The 20,607-nt window shown below is 43.9% G+C and overlaps 2 protein-coding genes across 3 annotated transcripts in view; one reads left to right on the forward strand and one right to left on the reverse strand.

Moving 5' to 3' along the window:
* The window catches only part of RHBDL3 (rhomboid like 3), a 62,182-nt gene extending 57,162 nt beyond the window's left edge, over positions 1-5,020 (forward strand). Inside the window, exons 7-9 of the mRNA XM_086473777.1 lie at positions 1,099-1,199; positions 3,969-4,029; positions 4,749-5,020. Of these exons, the coding sequence (XP_086329903.1) occupies positions 1,099-1,199; positions 3,969-4,029; positions 4,749-5,020 (434 nt within the window). The remainder of the gene's footprint in view (positions 1-1,098; positions 1,200-3,968; positions 4,030-4,748) is intronic.
* Positions 5,021-13,158: 8,138 nt separating this feature from the next.
* On the reverse strand, positions 13,159-19,677 carry C15H17orf75 (chromosome 15 C17orf75 homolog). Of its 2 annotated transcripts, XM_086473608.1 has the most exons (11): positions 19,550-19,677; positions 19,168-19,248; positions 18,408-18,533; positions 17,830-17,970; positions 17,574-17,631; positions 16,771-16,890; positions 16,084-16,148; positions 15,827-15,963; positions 15,186-15,289; positions 14,322-14,563; positions 13,159-13,444 (listed from the first exon to the last, which is right to left on the reverse strand). In XM_086473608.1, exons 1-10 carry the CDS (start codon positions 19,675-19,677, stop codon positions 14,354-14,356), a joined length of 1,170 nt encoding a protein of 389 aa, XP_086329734.1. In that variant the 3' UTR covers positions 13,159-13,444; positions 14,322-14,353. The 2 variants fall into 2 exon arrangements, with proteins under 2 accessions (XP_086329734.1, XP_086329733.1); XM_086473607.1 differs by having other exon boundaries at positions 13,159-14,563.
* Positions 19,678-20,607: the final 930 nt, after the last annotated feature.

Genomic DNA, 20,607 nt, shown 5'->3' on the forward strand with positions numbered 1-20,607 from the left:
CTCCTAAATAATCAGCAATAAACAGTGAAATGTAGACAGAAGCCACAATGGCCACTCCCTACCTTTAACTTTTTTTCTCAGTTGTCTGGCTTTACTAAGAAGACGTGTTGGGGCTGAGATCAAGAGATTCAGTGAAGTGTCCGAGGACTTAACTGCGAATTCTCATTACTCCTTTCTTAACCTCTTATTAACTTTATCCTTAATGGTGGTGTTTAAGAGCTGGGAAGTCTCAGGGCCGTGCAGTGACAGAGGAAGCTATCGGCAGAGTTGGCTGGTAGAACCTCAGCACTTTCTTGACCCAGAATCAGCTGAGCAGTTAGCAAAGAAGTTTGTTAGATTCTGTACTACCAAGAACTCTCTCAAGATTTGCCATTGGGTCTTTTTCCCATTGCTGCTCATCACAAAGATGTTCATTATCCCTGCCTTGTGACACCAAGTCTGCCTTTGTCTCTCTATCTCTTAAATTACTCTTAAAGTTTGCAATGAAAGGAGCTGTAAGCAGATCCAAGCCTCCAGTTGGGATAAGGAGAAGCGTGTCTATGTTGATGTGTTGTTATTAGTGGTGCCTTTATGTGATTGACCTGTCATTTTGCAATCTTGTGTTTACTGCCTCCATCCAGGTTATTTTAAGCTAATTTTACTCTTAAGTTTTATAAGTAACAGGCTGTGCTTTGATCAGAGGCCTGTGCTAAGTTCCAAGTCCACAGTTCCTTCTCACTGTGCAAATATTTGTCTTGCCAGCATGGGAGCTAATTCTATTTTATCCTCAGGTGAGGGACAAGATGCAGACATTTTTCTGTCTCCTGCTTCCTTGTTATTTTAATCAGGGTGTAAGTGCCTTTTTGCAGAATAGGTTTGAAGATATGTTGCTGCCGTGCCTGGCTGCTTTTAAAGTAGGTGCAGAAGAATCAATCAGTCGCTTTCTTGGCAGTACAACAGCACTGAGTTGGCTTCACAAGTCAGTTGAACCCCGCCCACCCCCCCTTTATATTACTGACCTGCAGCAATTAGCACAAAACAGGCAGTAGTAGGGATGCAGGGTAGGACAGACTGTTTATTTGGCTGGCAATTGTCACAAACCCTTGTTCTTTCTCCCAGGGTCCCTGGCAGTGTCAGTAGCTGATATGACTGCGCCTGTGGTGGGCTCCTCTGGAGGTGTGTACGCTCTTGTCTCAGCTCACTTGGCCAACATAGTAATGGTGAGTACCAGAACAACTGTCTAACCTCTTCGGAAGCGAGCCAGGTCTGGTGGCCCAAAGGCATTGGAAATAGGGCCTGACCCAGCTGTTGATCATTCAGAGCTTGCCTCAGTTAAGAGTCTTGTCTCAGAGTTGCGGTCCTGGAATGGAAATGTTACACTGCAGTTGGTTGCTTTGTACCCTGATGACTGGCAGCTTGCCAGGACAAGCTGAAGATGCTGGTAATCCAAGACTTGTCAGTGTACTCCAGGCTATCAGCTCTCCTTGCAATGGGCTGATGAATGTTTGGAAAAGAAGGAGCTGACTGGCTCTGCAGAAGTTGCAGACCTGTTTCTGTCTGCATGTGCCGTGTCATGTTAGTGGGTACCTAAGGAAATTTAGTATTTGGTGGATTTGTGTGCAGAATATCCTTTATCTCTGCTTGTAAAACCCAGACTGCAGCTGAACCCTGGGCATACTGGTGATGCATCTTTTTGCCATTTCACCTAATGAAATACTTTACAAATGTCAGTAAATACCAGCATTGTCATTCCTCTAAGGCCTGGAAACAGGAGCTCCTCCAAGATCCTCAGCTAGGTGGTGGCAAAGCCCAGCGTATCTGCCTGTGTGACTCCGAAACTGACCGCTGGGCAAAAATGGCTTTGCTGAGAGAGGATTCATGTGTGGTGGGCCAGGGTTGTATGTCTGTCCTGTGCCAGCAGTGTCAGAGCAGAATAACCATAAAAATGATGGTAATGCGTCCTCCTCTGGGTCTGAGTGGGAAGATAATGCAAGTCGGCTGCAGTAGAGACAGAAAGTCTGTTATATGGATGCTGGAAAACACGTGCACGTGTGGGGGCACTTGTGCCAAGCCTAAAAGAAAACCTTGTATGTGATGCTTGCGTGCAGTGAAGTCCGCAGGCTCCAGCTGCAACCCACAGCAGTACTGCTCCAGGCAGCCTTTGTGCAGCTGGGAGTGGGGGAAGTGAGCGGTTTCCTGAGCAGACTAGGTCTCCTTTGCTGGCTTCAAGCTTCTTGGAGCATGAATGAGCTGGGGGCTGTTATCCACATTAGGATAGTTGAGTGGCTGTCAGAGAGATAGGAGTGGAGGAGAGGGGGGTACTCCTATACCACAGGGTTTCTACTGGGGAAATGCCTTGTATACACTTATTTTCAGTGTGATTTGTGTTCCCTGCCACTGGGCCAATAGAAGCAGGAAGGAAGTTTCTTCTGTCTCACAGGGTGGTAATGCAGACACAGAGTTTCTTCACATCGAGATTCGCAGGGTCAGAGGGGGATGTTGGAGGAAATTTTGGGTTGATTTAGAGGAAGAGGCTCTGCCAGAGGTATGTGGAGAGTCTTCACCAGTTACCTTCCCAGACTTCTTAAAACACTTCAAAGTGGCCTGTCATTTCACTACTCATTGGCCTCCTCCAAATCCATTTAGCAATTGCTATCTTAGCATCTATACTTCTCCATTATCTGCTGCCTCTCTTCTCATCTGAAATTACTTTTACTGCCTTTCCCATTCTGGTGGAGTTTCTTTGCTTTTCTTTCCCCCTCTTCTCTGTCTCTGCTCACTGAGTAGCTAGATGTGATGCTCCCACATGCTGAAAGGCATGCTGGCCATTTGCTGGTAAAGCACACAGGCTTCCATAAGTGCTTTGAGTGTACTGGGAAGAGGAGGGACTGATGCAGGCAGGGTGTCTTGAATCTTCTGTTCCCTTGTGCATTTTGGTAACCAAAGGAAATGAAAACATTCCTGCTTGTAAAAATAAATATTCTTGGAATTAAATACATAAAATAACCAACAGGGGGAAGTAATAAAGCATGTCACTCTGGAAAAAGGAAAAGAGTGAGGGGAGGAATTCAAACCAGCTACATGGAAATGAAAACTGAAGGAAGCAGCACAGTATTAATCAGCATGAGTTCAGAGCCTTCTGACTGGTTTAGTGTCTCTGTGGAGAACGAAAATGGGTTACTTATTTTGTAGAGATTGCATTTTTGCAGTCACAGAAGTGATTTACAGAGAGAGCCCACATAAAACTTCAATATATGTAATATGTATTGCTGAATATTTCTTCAGCAGGCTGAAAAGTCACTGGGTGCCATTAAAGTTAGGCTGAAGAGTTTACAAGTATTTTTCTTATTCCTTTTGTGTGATGAACAGGGAGTTTTTCCACAAGGAGCCTGGCTAGCTTGGTATCTCATACTGCTTTCAACAGACAAAGTTCCTGTCACATAATAATAATAATAGTCTTGTCATATGTCTGAGTTCCACAGAACATTATCTCTTTTTCTGCTTGGAAGTTTTGTGCAAGTGGAAGAGGAGGAGTTTAAACTTTTCTCCCAGGATTTCTGACTATCATTCAGAGATTGTTATTCCACTGTATTGATTAATGACCAAGCCTAAAGACAGAGGAGGCCAAATCCAGGCTTTCTTATGGCACTGTTTCCTTGGTTTGCTTTTATTGAGGTCTTTATTATTTGTGTGTGTTGTGCTGAAGATCTGAGTTGCAGAATTTCAGGGAGCCTGAGGTACAGGCAGTAGCACGGGAAAAGTGCAGTAGGGCTTGAATGCACTGAGAAATTGCCTGACAGGTGACAGTGCTGGACCTCCAAGTGAATCATGACGAGCTGTGTGACGTTAACCAGAATGATGCTTGTGTTGTATGCTAGGTGCTACTTAACATAGTTTTATTTGATGTCACCTAATCAGTGTAGATCTGAATGTAAAATCCCTCCAGGTTTACATGCAGCATCACTTTGTTTTCCTTGTCTCTTTTCCAGAACTGGTCAGGCATGAAGTGCCAATTCAAACTTCTGCGCATGGCTGTTGCCTTGATCTGTAGTAAGTATCAGCAATACTTGACACACACGCAATCCTGTTTTGTTTGTCCTTGTCATAAGAGTTCGTGCTGATTCAGAGAGTTTTAACTTTGCAGCAGTTTTGGTAGGAACTTGCAGCTGGACCTTCTGGCAGCAGAAACCCCATCACTCTCAAATGCAGATTTTGGCTTTCGACACAAGCATTTGTAAATGAGGGTTTGTTGTTAGCCAGCATCTGTAGCTTGTGGCATTTGTGAGGGTCTGGGACTTAAATGTCACATATTTGAATTTGCAAACAAGCAGTGCTTTTCTATGATAATACTTAAGTTTCCTAGAGCGCTTCTTATCTGGGATGGCAACAGTATTAAACACACATTAATGAATTATCTTCCAGCCATATCCCTAGAGTGGCACAATAAGGGAAACTAAGCCGTGTATTCATCACAGACAGTTATCTTCAAAGTCTAAGTTTTTTTTATGGTTTTGGTATGAATTTTGGAAGGTGAATATTCTCACACCTGTCCACACTTCCAGGAATCCAGGCCACTTACCAGCCACTGGGGAGACCTCGTCTCTGCACTCCACAACCCTTACATAGTCATGGCTTCCCAGCTTCCCTGTGCTCACTACACAAGGCAATTTCTCACTCTGTATCTCTTCAGGGATGCAGCACGGCCTGCAAGATGGACTTGAGAAGGGATAGACCGAGAAGATTAATTTCTTCTTCCTTCTTTGTTCCAGTGAGCTTTGAATTTGGAAGAGCCGTGTGGCTGCGATTCCACCCCTCTGCTTACCCACCGTGCCCACACCCCAGCTTCATGGCTCACCTGGGAGGGGTGATGGTTGGAATCACCCTTGGTGTCATCATCCTGAGGAACTATGAGCAGAGACTCCAAGATCAGACTCTATGGTGGATCTTCCTTTCTATTTATGTAATTTTTGTCTTGTTTGCCATCTTCTGGAACATTTTTGCCTACAGCCTGTTGGATCTAAAGCTACCTCCTCCTCCATGAAAACATGGGACAGAAAACTTGAGAGCGGAAGTCATCTGTCAGCTATGTTAAATGAACGAAGATGGTGGATCTATTTTTATATTTAACTTAGGGGAGGATGATTCTTTTGAATGCAAGTGTGTGCTGGAGGAGATGCTGAAAGATCTCACTGAAGAATGGGCTGATCAGTTTGTTCACAAATCTAGCAGGTACGGTAATGCTGTCTGGCCTGGACCCTGCAGTTTCTGCACTGCCAGGGCTCCCACTGGGCAGCTTGTACCTGGGCGCTTATCACTTGGTTTGTTAGCACACATCAATATTTTGTATGAGATGTTTGTATTTTCCAGGTCAGTACTGGAATTGCGGCCAGTTGTTGAATGAATCTCCTTAATGTTACTGAACACTGAAAGGGAAAAAGAGCTGACATTTACTAATTAGCGACTCGCGTGGTGCTCACAAGGCAGCTTGGGTTTGATTTCTATGGACACATCTGGCTGTTCAGCCACACCAGTGCCACTGTCTAATTACTTGAATGGTTCCTAAGATATTTTAGCCTATGGTGAAACCTGTCTTACGCACCTTTCAAAGGAATCAGCAGAACTTGATCACCCAAAGTGATGGAGACTGGTCTTCAACTACAGGTCAAATGAAATTGCACTAAAAACCTTGGGAACTCATAGAGCATTGTGGACACCCAACCAGAGGTGACTTCTACTGTGTATGTTCCACTTGATTTTAATTAATTATTCCCCACCCCCCCACCCCCTAGAGCCTACTGTGGCAAGAGGGTGTGGCTGGAGTTTCTTTTCTGAGGGATGGAAAAAAGGAGGGCAAATGTTCAATTGTGTTTTTATCAGCTGACAATCAGGTGCTGTTTTCTTCTCGCTTTGTTTCTGGCCACGTTGATCTAACACCTGACCTGCAGTGAGTTCCTAGCAAGGATCTCAACACTTCCAGCAGGTTCTTACTAGAAAAATGGGACCAGGATCACCTATAGCAGCACAGGGTGGGAACTGTCTAGTCTTTACAGCCATACAGTCCATTTGGGGCCAAATTTGTCCACTGAAGTCAGTGGAGTTAAATCAGGTTGTATGTAGCACTGGTTTCCCACTGAAGTGGAAGGGGCGTTACTGTGTTACAGTGATGGTTGTGAAACTGATAAAACTGGTTTTAAAGTGACTGCTAAATTTTGAGGATGCCGCTCCCTGAGGCAATGGACGTTCAGGGTCTCCAAGCAACAGCTAGTTGCAGTGATGCCTTTTTCTTTAACTTTGGTCAAGCCCAGGTTTTAGCAATGTGTAACTGGTCTGTAGCACAGTCTGTACGGTTGCCTGCACATACCTGGGGACCGGACTGGAACATCTGTAGCACAAGCAGTGCTTGTAGGTACACTTCTGTGTAAGGTGCTTATGTTGTTTTGCTTCTCGCTTTAGGGAGCTGCCAAACTACAGTCCAGGAATGTGGATGCCCTCCTTTTCTCTCCCCTTTACCCACCTGGTTTGATGGCTTCGATAAAGCAGCCACAGGAGTCTCTCTAGACTAGCTCCTTTCTTCCTTTTTCCTGTTTGCATACTGGTCCCCAGGCACCAGCCACCAGAGCCTTCCACAGCACATCTCACGGGCACTTTAGCGGTTGGGTTTGCTCTGTAGCAAAATGTCTCTGTATCGTGGGCTTTATCTTGTCAGCTGTGTAATTGGTGCTGCCGGTTGATACCACAAACTGGGAGGAGTCTGTCTTTCTAGAGGGGACGTTCACAAGTGCTTATCAGCTGCCCCCATCTTCGCCTCTTATGGGAAAAATCACTCTGGTCTGGAAGAGTGAAGTTCTGCTCCAGTAGTGTGCACCAGTAAAACCCCTGTTGCCTCAGGGAAAGGGAGGGGGGAGAGAACAAGTGTTTCTGCAGCCTGGAATAAGCCTTACCTGCAAAGGGACAATTTTTTGCCACCTTTGTGCACAGCAATGGGATCTCTGAGAGCAACTGCACCATGCTTGTTCTGAGCGGCTAGTACATTGCTCATGGGCCCTCAGGTCAAGGAACAAGAGGAAGGGATAAGGGTCAGAGGTCTCTTCATTTTGGAGAAGGGGGTTGGTTCCCTGTGCCGTCTTACCTCTGCAGTTTGGGTCCAGATCAAAGCAGTCAGGAGAGTTTACATGCATCGTTTCAGGTGGTGGCCCAGTGCGTTTCATAGTGGTGATCATCTCTCTGGAGAGCAGCAGGCAGGCAGGAGAGCGGGGAGCTAGGAGAATATTGACAGAAGCATGGTTAACACGTAAGGAGGGCATTTCTTTCCTCACCTATCGCTGAGCCTTTCTGATTACAGATGCCTTTAAAACAGAGGTGAGCAGAAATTGGAGTTCCCCTGGAAGTTTTAGGAAAACTGAAAATTTTGGTAGAAAACTTAAATCGTAACAAAGCCCAGATTATTTTGCCTATAATTTACCAGAGTACAGTATGCACTAATTAACTTTTATTTTTGATTTCTCATCTGAAAGCTACTTAATGCTCATCAGTTTCTCCCCAGGAAAGGTTTCTGTGCCTGCCAGTGATGTGCTCTGGGGTGACACAGAAAAATAGAAGTTCAAGGGCCAGCAGTTTCTTCATCAGCCTGACCCTGATCAACATATCTTTGCTCAGCAGCAGGAGGCAGCTGAACAGAGTAATCCAAGCACCCCTCTTTGGTCTTTATCTGTAGATGGAACATAGTTTACATGAACTGGCTTGTTCTTTTAAACTGTTATTCATCTCTCTGACTCCCGTTCTGTGTTCCCATACCCTGTCTGAGCAAGTCTACGAAGGCCATACTTTTAAAGCAGTACTAGATTTATTGTGGGTGAAGAAATGAAACCCTCTCACATTCCTGCTTATCCGAGCTGAAATCTCTCCCCAAACCTAGAGCAGGTTGTACACAGAGCCTGTTGTCTGCTAAGAATCTGTCAGCTCATGGAGTCAGGAGTAGCACAAAGTGCTTAAGCTTTTATGGGTTTTTTTAATCACTAAAATTACATTGTGAAAACTTGTTATGTTTTTACAGAGTATCAGGAAATCTAGTTATGTTATTTTCTGATGCACACAGGAGTGCCCCAGTGCTGCAGCACCAGAAAGCTAATAGCAACCAAGCTTTTCTTTTACCTCTAGATGTCCTTGAAGCTGCTGGCATATGTCGGAGATGTAATACTCTCCATCCTGCTCATTTGTGATTCCAACTTGTCACAGTCAGCAGCATGTTCCTGAAGGAGCCATCCACTGAAGGACTGGTTTTGGTGATTGTTTTGGTGTTATTTCAGCTGCTGCCAGGATTTTACATCAGTTGGATAGAATGTAACTCTAATAAACCTTAGAGATGCGCAGTGCTAGAGCAAAAGGCAAGGACTGTTACCAGTGTGCAGATTTGAACAGTGCACATTAGAGGAAGTTATTTTCTGCTTGTGTCCTTGAGTGACGACACAACACCTGAAGGGAAAAAAAAAGCAAGCCATTCCTGTGCTGGACTTCCCGTTTAGTAAGTATATTGCAGCAGGATGAGTGTGGGGAGCAGTCATGCAGACTGGGAGAGCCTGGGGTGCTGGTTGTAGAGCTCCTTCAGGGACACCTGCCGGCAGCAGGGTGACAGCACCCGTGGGCTCTGACTGAGCCTCTTGCTGATCCCTTATCCCAGGGGAGAGATGGGAGAAGTGGCTCAGACAGCCGTGGGGAGGAAGAAGGAGGAGGAGAACCAGGTAGATCGAAGTCCATGGGGCTTGAAAATTGCACCTTTTATTCCTGGATGCTTGGAGGCAGGTAGAGATTGATTTTGCACACATTGGTAATAATATGGGAAGGAGGAGCGGGAGGGTTGTAACAGAGTGATGGGAGAGGAGGTTGCCAGAATCAGTCTCTGAGTGAGGTGTAGAGGAGTCATAAAAGTGCTGGTGAATTTACTTTTGCTGAGTTCTTAAGACAACATCTCATGTCACTTTTCCCCATCAGTTGATGAGGAATCTTAGCACTTACGTGGCATGTTGTGATTCTTCACTACTTGCTCCTTTAGCAGTAGGAAGTATTTTATCAATGGGGAAGGGGGAGGCCAGAGAAATTGTCGTTGCCTGAGGTTGCTGGACTAGAAATAAAACTCAGGGATTCTGTATCCCAAGACCTTGCTCCTACTGCCCCTGTGTTTTAAGTCAGATTAGATCAATTTGAACTGGGGTATGAAGGATGGAATCTGACACATTTAGAGCTGGTACTAAAATAACAGCTATCTGCTGACCTGACAAGACAGCTGCTGGTTTGTGCCAATATTTAGTCTCACAGGATCGTGGGTAGGACTTTCACACATACTTCAGTGAGTAAAGAGCTCAAAGTCTTATCTGTTTACACAGATTTAAACTCAGCTCTGTTGCTTTGGAAACCCCGTCCACTGGCTTTACCCAATGTGGAACTGGAGAATATGGATGCTGTTCAACACCAGCAACTGCTGGAGGCACATGGGGATCTAGAGAGCAAAGGCCAGCACCCCTGGGGTTTTAGCCTCTTTGAATTTTGCTGCTGTTCTGTTTCTTTTATAGTAATGGCTGCTCTACAGTGCTCTGTGATACGACAAAAATCCCTTCTGTATTCACTGATGCTGAGAGCTGGTTATAAAGGAAAACAGTGCATTTTGCAGCTCTGTAAAGAAAGAATCACACAAGAGACAGAAACCAAGCTTGTTTAAAGGTAAATGTATTTTTAATGTCACCATTAATCATTGGCTTTTAATTGGAAAAAGCTTTCTAAAGAGTATTCTGAAATGCCAGTAGTAGTACAGAAAATTTATGTTTCAGGGTACTTTACCACACAGAGCACAAAATATTCCCTAGGCCTGATTTAGGTAGCAAAAGTACCTTAATTTCCAGTGAGCTCACTGCCTGACTCCTGACTCCCCCACAGTGTCTGTTTAGTTTGCAAATAAAGCTAGATTTATGCAGCTTTTCTATTGCTTACACTACTAATGCTGACAACACATCCAAGTGTTAAACACAAAGCACTAAACAATGTAATTTTCTGCCTTAAAATACTGAACAAACGACACTTTCCCATTAAGGGCTAGTAAAACAAAGTGGTATTTGCAAGGTAAGATGCTATGGTTTCCAAATATTTTTGTATTGTGTACATTCTGTATATTTTTGTTGTAACAATATTATTTGAGTGCAGAATCCATTAAATTTTTTTGTGGTTTTTTTTTTTGTTTGTTTGTTTTCTGTTTCTTTCTTCTTTTTTTAATAAAATTGAGCTGTTCTACATCACATGCCAAAAAACAACCAAGAAAAAACTTTCAAAGACAGTTTTGTAAGTTTGTCTGCAGTTAACAGTATTTAGCAAAAGAGCAATTGGTTTTGAGCTCTGCAATGTAATCTTTTAGTAATGGCATTGATAACTCATTTTTATGTCTCTGCAAAAGTGCCTGTCTGAAAGATAAAGGGGAGAGCGAACTGCTGCTTTATTTCTCCATGAGATCTAGCAAGGGTGCCGAACAGGCTTGGGACTCCTGTTGAAATTCAGGTCTTGTCCCACCATTTGACAACTGACAGTTCCGTGCGGTAGTGACCTCAGAACTGCAGGGAAGTTGATGACCAAGTACATAAGACTGTTCAAAATTTTTTAGCGGAGTGGAGGGTTGTTCTCTTTTAACGCCAGTCTCCACTGAATGTCTTAAAATCTCAGAGCCAACGCATTCTTGTCTCTTGAATCTGTAGTGGGAACAACATGTCCAGGAAGTTCTGCAGCAAACCTCCAGCTGACTTAGTTATTTTGAGATAAATACAATAAAAATCCTTCCACCAGTGCGGAAGGGGGAGATTTCCTTTGAAAAATATTTCGTGTTTTTGTTGGGAAACATTGGGTTAAAATGTAACTTGAAAAAATTAAGATGTAACTAGCAGCAGTTCCTGTCAGATTTATTACTCCTAAGGGGAGGCAGATCACTGCTGCCGTATGTGGGACCCTGTTCTTGCTGTTAGTTTTCAGCACTGAGCTTTCTGAAACACTTAGATCTCTTTATTCATTAGTTGAGGTCTTTCATCAAGAAGGTGAGTTTTGTCAGGTTTTGTCAGTTAATGCAAGAAGTGTTACTGTTTGCTAGCACTACACGTTTTTCTTGCTGGCTAAAATAATTTTAGAAAGGCAAACCGAAGGGCAGAAATATTGCCAATCCCAGCGTATCTGTCGTAGAGAAGAAGCCAAAAGCTGGCAGCCTTGATACTTAGCCTTGATTACAAAACTCATAAAACTCATTATCATTTTATTCCCATAGCTCAAATCATATTCTGTAGAGAAAGCATTGCTCATAAATGTTGGAAAGAGATATACTGATTGATTTATATGCTACTTTTCTTGGGGGTAAAGAGGAGGGATATCCAACAAACCAATCAAGACCCTGATCTTTCAAACTGCAAGAGGTCTGCAGCAGTTACGTCTAAACTTGCATTCTTAACATAGGCCTGGGCCATTTGTTTCGATGGGTTTGGGTGTTTTGGGGGGGGTTGTTGGTTCATTTGTTTACCGTTTTAGTTGGTTTGTTGGCTTTTTGATGTGTTCGGTTTTGGTTGGTGAGTGTTGGTTGGTTTTTTTTTTTCCCCAAAGGGTTTTAAGTCAGACCCTTAAAACATCAGTAAAAATCTTTCACGTTTGCAAATTACGTGCGCATCTCAGCATCTTCTGACCTTTTGTGTGCTTCATCCTGAGCTTTGAATAGCTGATTGCTGGGGGAAGTTAAGTGTGCAATACTCTCCAGGCATTCATGCAGCTAAACCAGCTGCTTCTGCATTATTTATTATGCTTTTGTTTAGCTTCCTTTAGTCTTTTTAGAGTAGAATTTATAATGGGAAGATGCCAGTAAAACCTGCAAATTCGTGAACTACCAGGGTGTATTTCAATGTGTGTGCTGCACTTGTGTCTTGAGTTTTCTAATTGGGTAAACGAATGGCAAAGTCACTGCAAAGCTGGCAGAAGCAAGCTGATGTTCAAACAAAGGCTGCAGAAAGTTATGTTTTTCATAATGCCAGCCACCTTCAGTGCTGGGAAAATTCAGGAAAGGGAACTTGCAACAGAAAAAGCTGTGACTGAAGCTGTCCGCCTGTAACAGAATACAAATTCAGTGGGACTGATGCTAAAAAATGCATTACCTTGGAGAGAAGCCCCAACAAGACTAAAGTTTTACAGTTAAGGTTAAAGAATCTGGGTTTTGAAGGGTGATTTAAGATAATTTACCTAGCAAACGACAAAAATCTCAGTTAAATGAGCATAGTGCAGGTCACAGGATAATTCAGGTTATAAGGGACCTCGGACGATCTCTAGTCCAGCCTCCTGCTCAAGACGGGATCAGCTACAAGGTAGCGCAGGTTGTTCAGAACTTCAGCCAATTTATTCTTGAAAACTTCCTGGGACAAAGACTGGGCGAAGCAATTGTGGCTACATCTCAGGAAAAGTTCATCACCAGCACTGTTGAGCCTGGGACTGACCTGTTCTTCGTAAATGTTAAGGCCAGCACACAGAGCACTGGCCCCACGGGGCTCTGGCCCAGCTCTCCCCGCAGCTGCAGGCACAAGGAACATACGGGCTGCCCAGGGAGGTTGTGGAGTCTCCTTCTCTGGAGACGTTCAAAACCCACCTGGAGGCATTCCTGTGTGACCTGCTCTAGGTGGTCCTGCTCTGGCAGGGGGGTTGGGCTAGATGATCTTTCGAGGTCCCTTCCAACCCCCCACATTCTGTGATTCTGGGACAGGACTAGCGCAATGACTTCTTACACTCCTGCCAGATCACAGCTACCTGTTCTTCACATCCAGCTTTTTGTTTGGTTGGCTTTTTTGCCTCCTGATCAGGGAAAAAACTTAACTTAGTTAAAAATGTCCAAGAGCAACAAAGAGTGACATGTTTTATTGAGTGGCACTGCTTTACTCACTCATGAATAAAGTATTCTGAAGGAAAACATTGGTACTTCTCAGAGCTCCTGCAAATGAGAGAATAAGGGGTTTGTTTTCTTCTCTGACCTGCCTGTGTATGTTACATGTCACCTCAGCTGTCAATATGATGCCTGCGGACTCCTGCTCATTACACTAGCAGCTCCTCTGTGTGTGAATAAAGGGTTTTAAACAGGAGACGCGTGGACAACGCTCATTTGTAATTTAATGTAGGCACACTAGGAAGGATTTGAATGTCTTTTATTGTAAACCTTATTACAGGCTCAACACGGTGGTGTAACAGGAAAGCACTCAACTTTTATCATCACTGCAGTAGTAAGACTGTTACTGTTCCAATGCCCTAAGTCAGGTGTTCAATCAGCCTCTGCTGCCACGGGGAGCAGCAGGGAGTTCTGCTTACATCAGGACTGCAGAAATAGTTCTCGCTTACGTGGTCACGCAGAGGCCTCGTGAGTTTTGATTCCATCTGTGCCAAAGATTTTCTTCAAGTATTCTGCTGTCTAAACATCCTATTATGTGAATAAGAATTCATTGCTGAAATACAATGGAATGTTTTAAAGTCTGAATAATTAACTTGGGAAGTTATTTACTCCAATTTCTGAAGAAGTTTCTATTAATTTTATCTGTAAAATTTTCAGGTTCAATTCTCCACAACTGAAAAACGTGATTATTTACAGTTATGCAAAGTGGGTACTGAGAACATACAGAGAAGGTCTCAATCGCAATTTAAAGTAATGACGAATGGGATTCATCAAATAGCCTGGGAATTTACAGGTCTGTGCCGTGCGCGTACGCATATGTACCAACTGATCCCTCAACTCCCTTCAGTCTTCAGGCAGGTCTGTTTCATACCAATTAACAACTTGTTTATCTAGTAACAGCAGAACAAACTGCCAGTTTGAAAGCAGAACGTGGAAACTAGCTACAGACTTGTTACCTATGTTCTCTTCTATAAACAAATATGATTAATTCATTTACTATGACTTACCCAGATGTTTGTGATTCTTTATATATTAAAACAAAAGTAACCAGATCTTAATGATTTGATATGATCATTTAAAAGACATTTAAAATATTTAAAACACTGAAATGCTTGCCAGTAAGGGATTTGTTTGGGTTTTTTTTCATGCAATGACTGTAAAAACCAAATGTCATGATTTCCTCAGAAAAGGAGCAAGTCATTTGGAAAATCTGGTAAACACTGAGAACTATGCAGGAGTTCGTATGATCTGATATTTACACATTAAAAAAAGTTCATACTGCTTTCTCTAGAAAAGAGAAAAGGCAGATAAAACTGCAACTTAGGTAGTACTTTAAAATATAAATTAAAAATCCTGCAATAGTGAAAATAAGCTGCACAGAAGAAATGAATGATTTATACAATACCCTCAAACAAGTACAGAATAATTCAGATAATTTTAAGCCACTGATGCTTCTCTCATGAATTCCTCAAGGACAGTCACGACATTTCTGGCTTCTGGCATTTCTGCATGTTCTACTTTAACAATCTTCAAAAGGATGTCCCCACTGCCACAGTTCTTTAGAAACATGTAACACTTGAACAAGGCATAGTGGTTCATTTCAGCCTGGCGGATAAACCTCTTCAGGTTGTTAATGTCTTGTATAGCCTGGGAAGAGAGAGCATTTTCTTACCCTTCTACATAGAAAGAAACATACTATCACATGGAAAAGTGAAGGAAGAATAGCAGGAGACGCAAAAGCATTTCCAACAGGAATTTTCTATTGCTACTCAAGAGTAATGTAAGGATGGGGTATTGTTTTGGATGCGTATTAACACTGTAACATGTGGACACCACAACCTGGCATGTCCAAACCTGTAGCAAGGGTTCTCCTCTTCTGTTATGACCTAACAGTTGCATAATGCAGGGGGGATTACAGCTGTGAATCACCTAAGAAGTGTTAACTACTGAATCCCTATTACCAATTACATGCTATTGTGTGTGCACAGTTCAAATTAATGGTATTCTAAGGAAAAAAAAAAAAAGGGGGGGGGGGTATTTTAAATATGAGAAAATGCCTTTGGAGTACTCACTGAAGCTGCTTTCACACTACTTTATATTCTGGTCTTGTCAACTACAGTAAGCCAGTCCTCAAACTTCAGAGTTAATCAGTTAATGACATACAGACATCGTAAGTAACCTAAAACTTTTCTTTGCTGCAGAAAGAGTTATTTGCTCCCTCAGTAGCCCTGATATCTTCTCCAAGTCTTTAACATATATGAACAGGTACCTTCAATTTAAAGTTTTCCAAAATCTGCCGGAAGAGAAATGGATTTCCACCTTCAGCACCGTTCACAAAAGCATGCATCCAGTCCTCACAGAATCTGTTGCTCCCTGTTACATGTTCAGAAACAAGAAGAGATGAGAAAAAGTAAATCAGCTCAACGTGAATATATAGCTGCATTCACCTGGTTTAATCACTCCCACACAACTGATAACAGTATACCTGGGCCAGGAAGGAAGTCTTAAGGAAAACAAGGCATGTGGAAAAGAAAAGCAAACATAGCTACAGTGATTACGTGACATTCTGTTCTGATTGTTGAAGCCCTTTTCACATTTGTCAAACATACAACAGGAAAAAAAAAAAGTTTTGCAGCTTCCCTGAAGCGTACAAGCCATAGTTCCATGGTCTGCAAAGTGCACGCACTGTGGATTTTAATATCAACCATTTTCAAACCAGAGTTCCAGTGTGTCTGGTGAAACAAACTAATCTGCTATGTCACAGGAAAACAAACAGGCCTTCTAGTTTCCAGCCAGAATCCAAACCTGGGCATGAACCTATGAGCTTCTGAATATCCTCAACTGCCTCTAATGACCACAACTCTCAGCAGCTGAGGGACACGAGTGAAGTACTCACAGCTGTAATCTCACCTGCATTGTGCAACTGAGGCTGAGGTCCACTGCAGTCTATAATCAGTGACTTGTGCTGTTCCTCCGTCATGGCAATACACAAGGAGGTCATTGTTCCTTCCTGAACAAGTCCTTGGAGGCTGGCAGCTGCCAGAAACCTGACACAAAAAGCTCGTGAACTGCTTGCTGCTTTACAGTTCCTCAACAGCACCAACAGGAGGCTGTCATACACAAAAGCCAAGTTACTCACAGGTTCCTTGGTCTCAAAGTATCTTTACCTGCTGATGTCTTTTTCTGTTCTTTCATCTGCATTTTTTACTTCCACAGGAGTGTAACTCAAAGCCTTAAAAAAACAAACCAAAACAAACAAAACAAAACAGCCAGATGCAACTTTGATATTACTTCTGTTGCTATATTGCAGTTACTAGCAATAAATATATAATGTGGTACTTTAAAAATTGTTCTTTTTAGCAAGAGGAATCTAAGGGAATACTCCATACTATAGACATTGCAGCTGCTTTTGCATTCAGAAGAAACACAGCGGTTACACTCTATCAGCTATTCCAGCCAAAGCCTCCTCAAACTCAGGGACCAGAGCTAGGATTAATTTCTGTTTCCAGTGAGTTCCATGAGGCACATATGCCATATCACATCCCTGTTGGTTCAGAGGAGTTATAGCACGAACAGCTTCCTTATGCTGTTTCTAATTTTCTCATTTTTATTTCAACTTGGACACTACTATGTGATTTAAAATGAGTTAACTATAAAAATGGATAGAAGAAAGTGCTATGTGCTTCCTTAGCAATACAGCAGGGAAAAAGTTCTTACCCTGAATTAAGAAAAAGAAAAAATAAAGCATTTACTCCGGGTTGGGAAAGCAAATGCAAGAAACATTTTAAACATGTTGGCGTCACTGAGGTTCCTTCTGAACCTTTTTTTAGTTATCTGATTTGAAATACACTTACAGCATGTAACAAAAAGGCGAGTTTCTCCTGGAAGAGCTGTACTACTCTCTGAATAGGGCATACGGCATTCTCAAACCAGCTTCTCAAGGAGGGGTTAACATAGGTCTCCAAGGTTTTTTGCTGTAACAAGTTGAAACATTAAAACTTTAAGTACGAATTAGGTTTCTACACAAACAGAAGCCTATTAATAATCCATTCAACCTAAGATATTTGGATGTCAGAGCCTTCTTAATTTCAAACCACAGTAAAATAAAATAATGAGTTTGACATTTAAAGCCACAGTTTTATCAGCAGCAAAGGGCTTTGCATATTAAGAAATAGACAGAACTGTGATATTATGGTATATCCTGAGCAAAGACCTCGCAATAGCAGACAGGATGAGACATAGACTTAAAATGCATCGTTTCCATTAGAAAAACTGTGAGAAGAGAACCACTAAAAATCCTTCCTTAACATTCAGAAGTGGTAAGAATCCTGGTGGACATGGCTAGCTTTCCTGTAGACTATTACCTTTTCTTAGCCATTCTTCTCTTTGAATCTAACTGCAAGTAACCTTCAAGAGATTTATGACTGGCACAAAAAAGTGCGTGTCCCCCGTCTTTTTTTTTCCTTTTGAAAGGCTGACAGCACTTTAGACATCCACTGTCACTACAGTAAATCAAGTATCTCTCACAGCATTTCATATGGGTACTTAAAACACCTTTTTTGTCTCTAGACTATATCTTCCAGATTTTCTTAGTGATAAATTTGCGTAAATAGTAATTTTTACCACTTTAATAAAAAAAAAAAAAGTTAGGCCTTACCTCCAAATTAAAGTTTATCTTCAGACTTTGAATGTATTTGTCCAGTTCAAGTCTGAAAGTATCTTCTTAAGGAAAATAAGATGCATCAGTTAAGACCTGCATTTTTCCCCTTCAGTACATGGCTGTACTGACATTTTCAGTTACTGGAAAGTGTGCACAAACGAGCTGATTTCAAGTAGGAAACAGACAAAACGAGAACATAATTTTTACACCATCTCCCTCCCACACAGATTAAGAAAGTCAAAGGTAAGGATATAGTTCCAGACCTTTCTCTGAGCCACCCAAGAAACAAACCACATATTCTGGAGCATTGATGTCCGATTCCAGTGTTGCCATTTCTAGAAGATTTTCTTGTTGGAAACGACAATAATAACAACCAACTTTATATTCGGGTATGCTATGCAGAAAAAAAAAAAAAAGAATTATCTTATTACAGACACATCGCAATAAATAAGTGCAAAAAGCAGACACACACGATTTCTATAAAGAATTTTCATGTGCTAGCACTGGTGGCTCCTATGGTCACAAAGAGAGCTCTTAGACCTTCTCTTTTTTTCCTCTCTGGTGTGATCAGAGTAGTTTAAAAGGAAATAGTTACAAACACATATAGTATTTTTTAAGTGTTCCAACAGTAAATTATTCACTACAGTATTTCCCTCAAAAGCTACCTAGAAGAAGAGGAAAGTGCCATTGCATAAGGCTGTTATTAACAGCAGCAACAGACTGAGAACACAGAATCAGGATTAAACCTCAGTGCAGCAGCAGATGGGATGATGTGCAATGCTGCCAATGTTTCTTACAGTTTCTCATTCACAATTAATTTTAAAAATTTACCTCAGCCCCACCGATGCTACATTCCCCATTCCTTCAAACAGGGCTCCTTTAGCCAGACGCTTAGCGATAAAACTGCGCAGTTCGGTCTCCGCTTCAGCTGGTAAGTTAGTGTCCAGCAAGGAGAGGCTTTAAAAACCAAGAAGAAACCATTAGCAAAATGCAAATGCTATTGTTTTGTTTCTCTGAACAAGTGCAGAAACACCTAGAAGGGGACCACTGTGATCTCTGGCTTACAACTGACTCGCTCTGTGACTTCTGGCCCACCAGAAACGCGTTCAGCAGTTTGCCTGCTAGACCAGAAGCCTGGAGCTGTAGGGTCAGCTGATGCTGAACTCCTCAGCAGCTATGAACGAGTCACTGCCTGTCTTTGTTCCTGTGCTTCCCTAGCTGTAATACAGAGCAATGACTCCATTACAGAGCTTACAGAAAGATGTCGATTTAAAAATGTTTAATGTTAATTATCTATTATCTACATGAAGACCTGTCAATACAGAAATGTCAAGAATTAGTAGCAAAGAAAACAGAGTTCAAACTCAAAGATGATAGTTTATGTTTAATACGTTATTTGAGCTCTGTGGTTGTGTCCATTCCCTAGGTATTCCAGAAAAAGCACCCAGGGAACTTCAGTATGCTTTCACAGAGGTTTCTGCTTTGAAGGGACTTCAAGGTATTTGCTTACTATTCGTCTAACAGCAACACGGCAAAGACTTCAAAATGGGGTTGTTACAGGCAATTATGCTGTTCTGCAGATTGGCTTTACCTGAAGTCTTCGCTGGAAGGTGTCTCTGCCACCGCACTGCTGGGACTGCCATCCCCACTGTCTGCTCCCTGCTGTGAGGATCTGAAAATCAAGCCGTTCTTATGATTGGATTTACAGCCTTAACACAGAACAGGGAAAAGGGACTGGAGCGGGAAAGGTATGGCCTGAGGGTGTTTTAAAGCAGGAGCAGGGAATCGGGACGTTATGGGAGGAGGAAAAAAAAAAAAGAATCGCTTTGGGGAGATAGACGGGAAAAATAAAGGGAATTCAAGCAGCTGGGAACTGACAAGGCCTGGAAACGGCCTCCCGGCGGGGCGGACCAAGCGTGTACCCGTCTCGCCAGGCCCCGGCAGGCCTCGGCGGCGGCGAGCGGCCCCCTCACCTGCAGCTCCGGTAGCCGTAGAGGCTGTGGTAGGTGTTGCCGTGCCGCTCCGGCCGCTGCTCCTCGCCCCCGCCCTCCTCGCTGCTCTCCAGCTCCCGCTCATCGCCGTCTGGCAGCTCCTGCAACATCCCGGCCCGAGACGCCGCCCGTGCCGCGGGGAACGCGGCCTCCTGCCGCCGCCCGGGCCGCGCCTCACCGCCACCGCCGCGGCCCGCCCGCTCCGAGGCTTGCGCTCGCTGACCCCCGCTCGCCGCCCCGGGGGCCGGGCAGGGCGGCGGGAAGGCGGGCGCACCGCGGGGGCTGCGCTACAGCTTCTCCGCCCGCCCCGAGCGGGTGTACTCACGGCTGTGGACAGGCCGCGCCTGGCCCCCGGCAGCCGGGAGGGGGGCGAAGAGGCTGAGGACTCACTATGGGGCAGCTTTCAAGGGCTTGAACCGCTCCAGGTTCAAACAGCCCATTTGTTAGCTCGGTCTCGCAACAGGCAGTTCTGGCAGACGAGCTCTGCGGGCCGGCGAGCAGCTCTCGCTTCCAGCCTACGGGTCTCCTGGGGGCTGGGGAGCCGCGGCAACACTCGGGACTAATATAGAAACACGCCCCGATGAGGTGGAACAGAGGGACCGGCCCCCGGCCAGGCAGGGGAAGCTCTCGGGGGTGAAGGCTCAACGCATTTCAGTCAGTTTTACAGTGCTCTCGGAGGGCTGGTCTCTCTCCCCCCACCAAGGCCTCCCCTCAATGAACCAGCTACACACACACTGGCTACCACGACCAAAACACTGTGCAGAGCAGCCTGTTTGAGAAATACTGGCTTCTTGCCTAGCCTGGTTTCGTAGGGAAAAAGCAGCCTCCCCTTGACATGAAACACAAAGACGGGACACACAGCCAGGGACCTCAGACAGCTCAACCCACTCCGACTACCCGCGGCGGGAACGGAAACAAAATGGCGCCACCGCGAGGCACGATGGGACAGCCCAAGAGGCGGCGAGGACAGCCGGGAACCCGTCACGTGGGCAGCCCCCTCCCGCCGCGCCGCGGTGCAGGCTGGGAGCTCGGAGGGAGGG

The sequence above is a fragment of the Leptosomus discolor genome, chromosome 15, assembly GCF_034619465.1.
Source record: "Leptosomus discolor isolate bLepDis1 chromosome 15, bLepDis1.hap2, whole genome shotgun sequence".
Taxonomy (NCBI): Eukaryota; Metazoa; Chordata; class Aves; order Leptosomiformes; family Leptosomidae; genus Leptosomus; species Leptosomus discolor.

Excerpts from the sequence above, each read along its gene's own strand:
- C15H17orf75 (XM_086473608.1), bottom strand. The coding sequence starts at position 19,677 with ATGTTGCAGGAGCTGCCAGACGGCGATGAGCGGGAGCTGGAGAGCAGC. Across the intron at positions 17,971-18,407 it reads GTAGCATCGGTGGGGCTGAG|CATACCCGAATATAAAGTTG; the intron begins GTAAATTTTTAA and ends TTTTCTGCATAG. Across the intron at positions 14,564-15,185 it reads TGGAAAACTTTAAATTGAAG|GCTATACAAGACATTAACAA; the intron begins GTACCTGTTCAT and ends CTCTCTTCCCAG.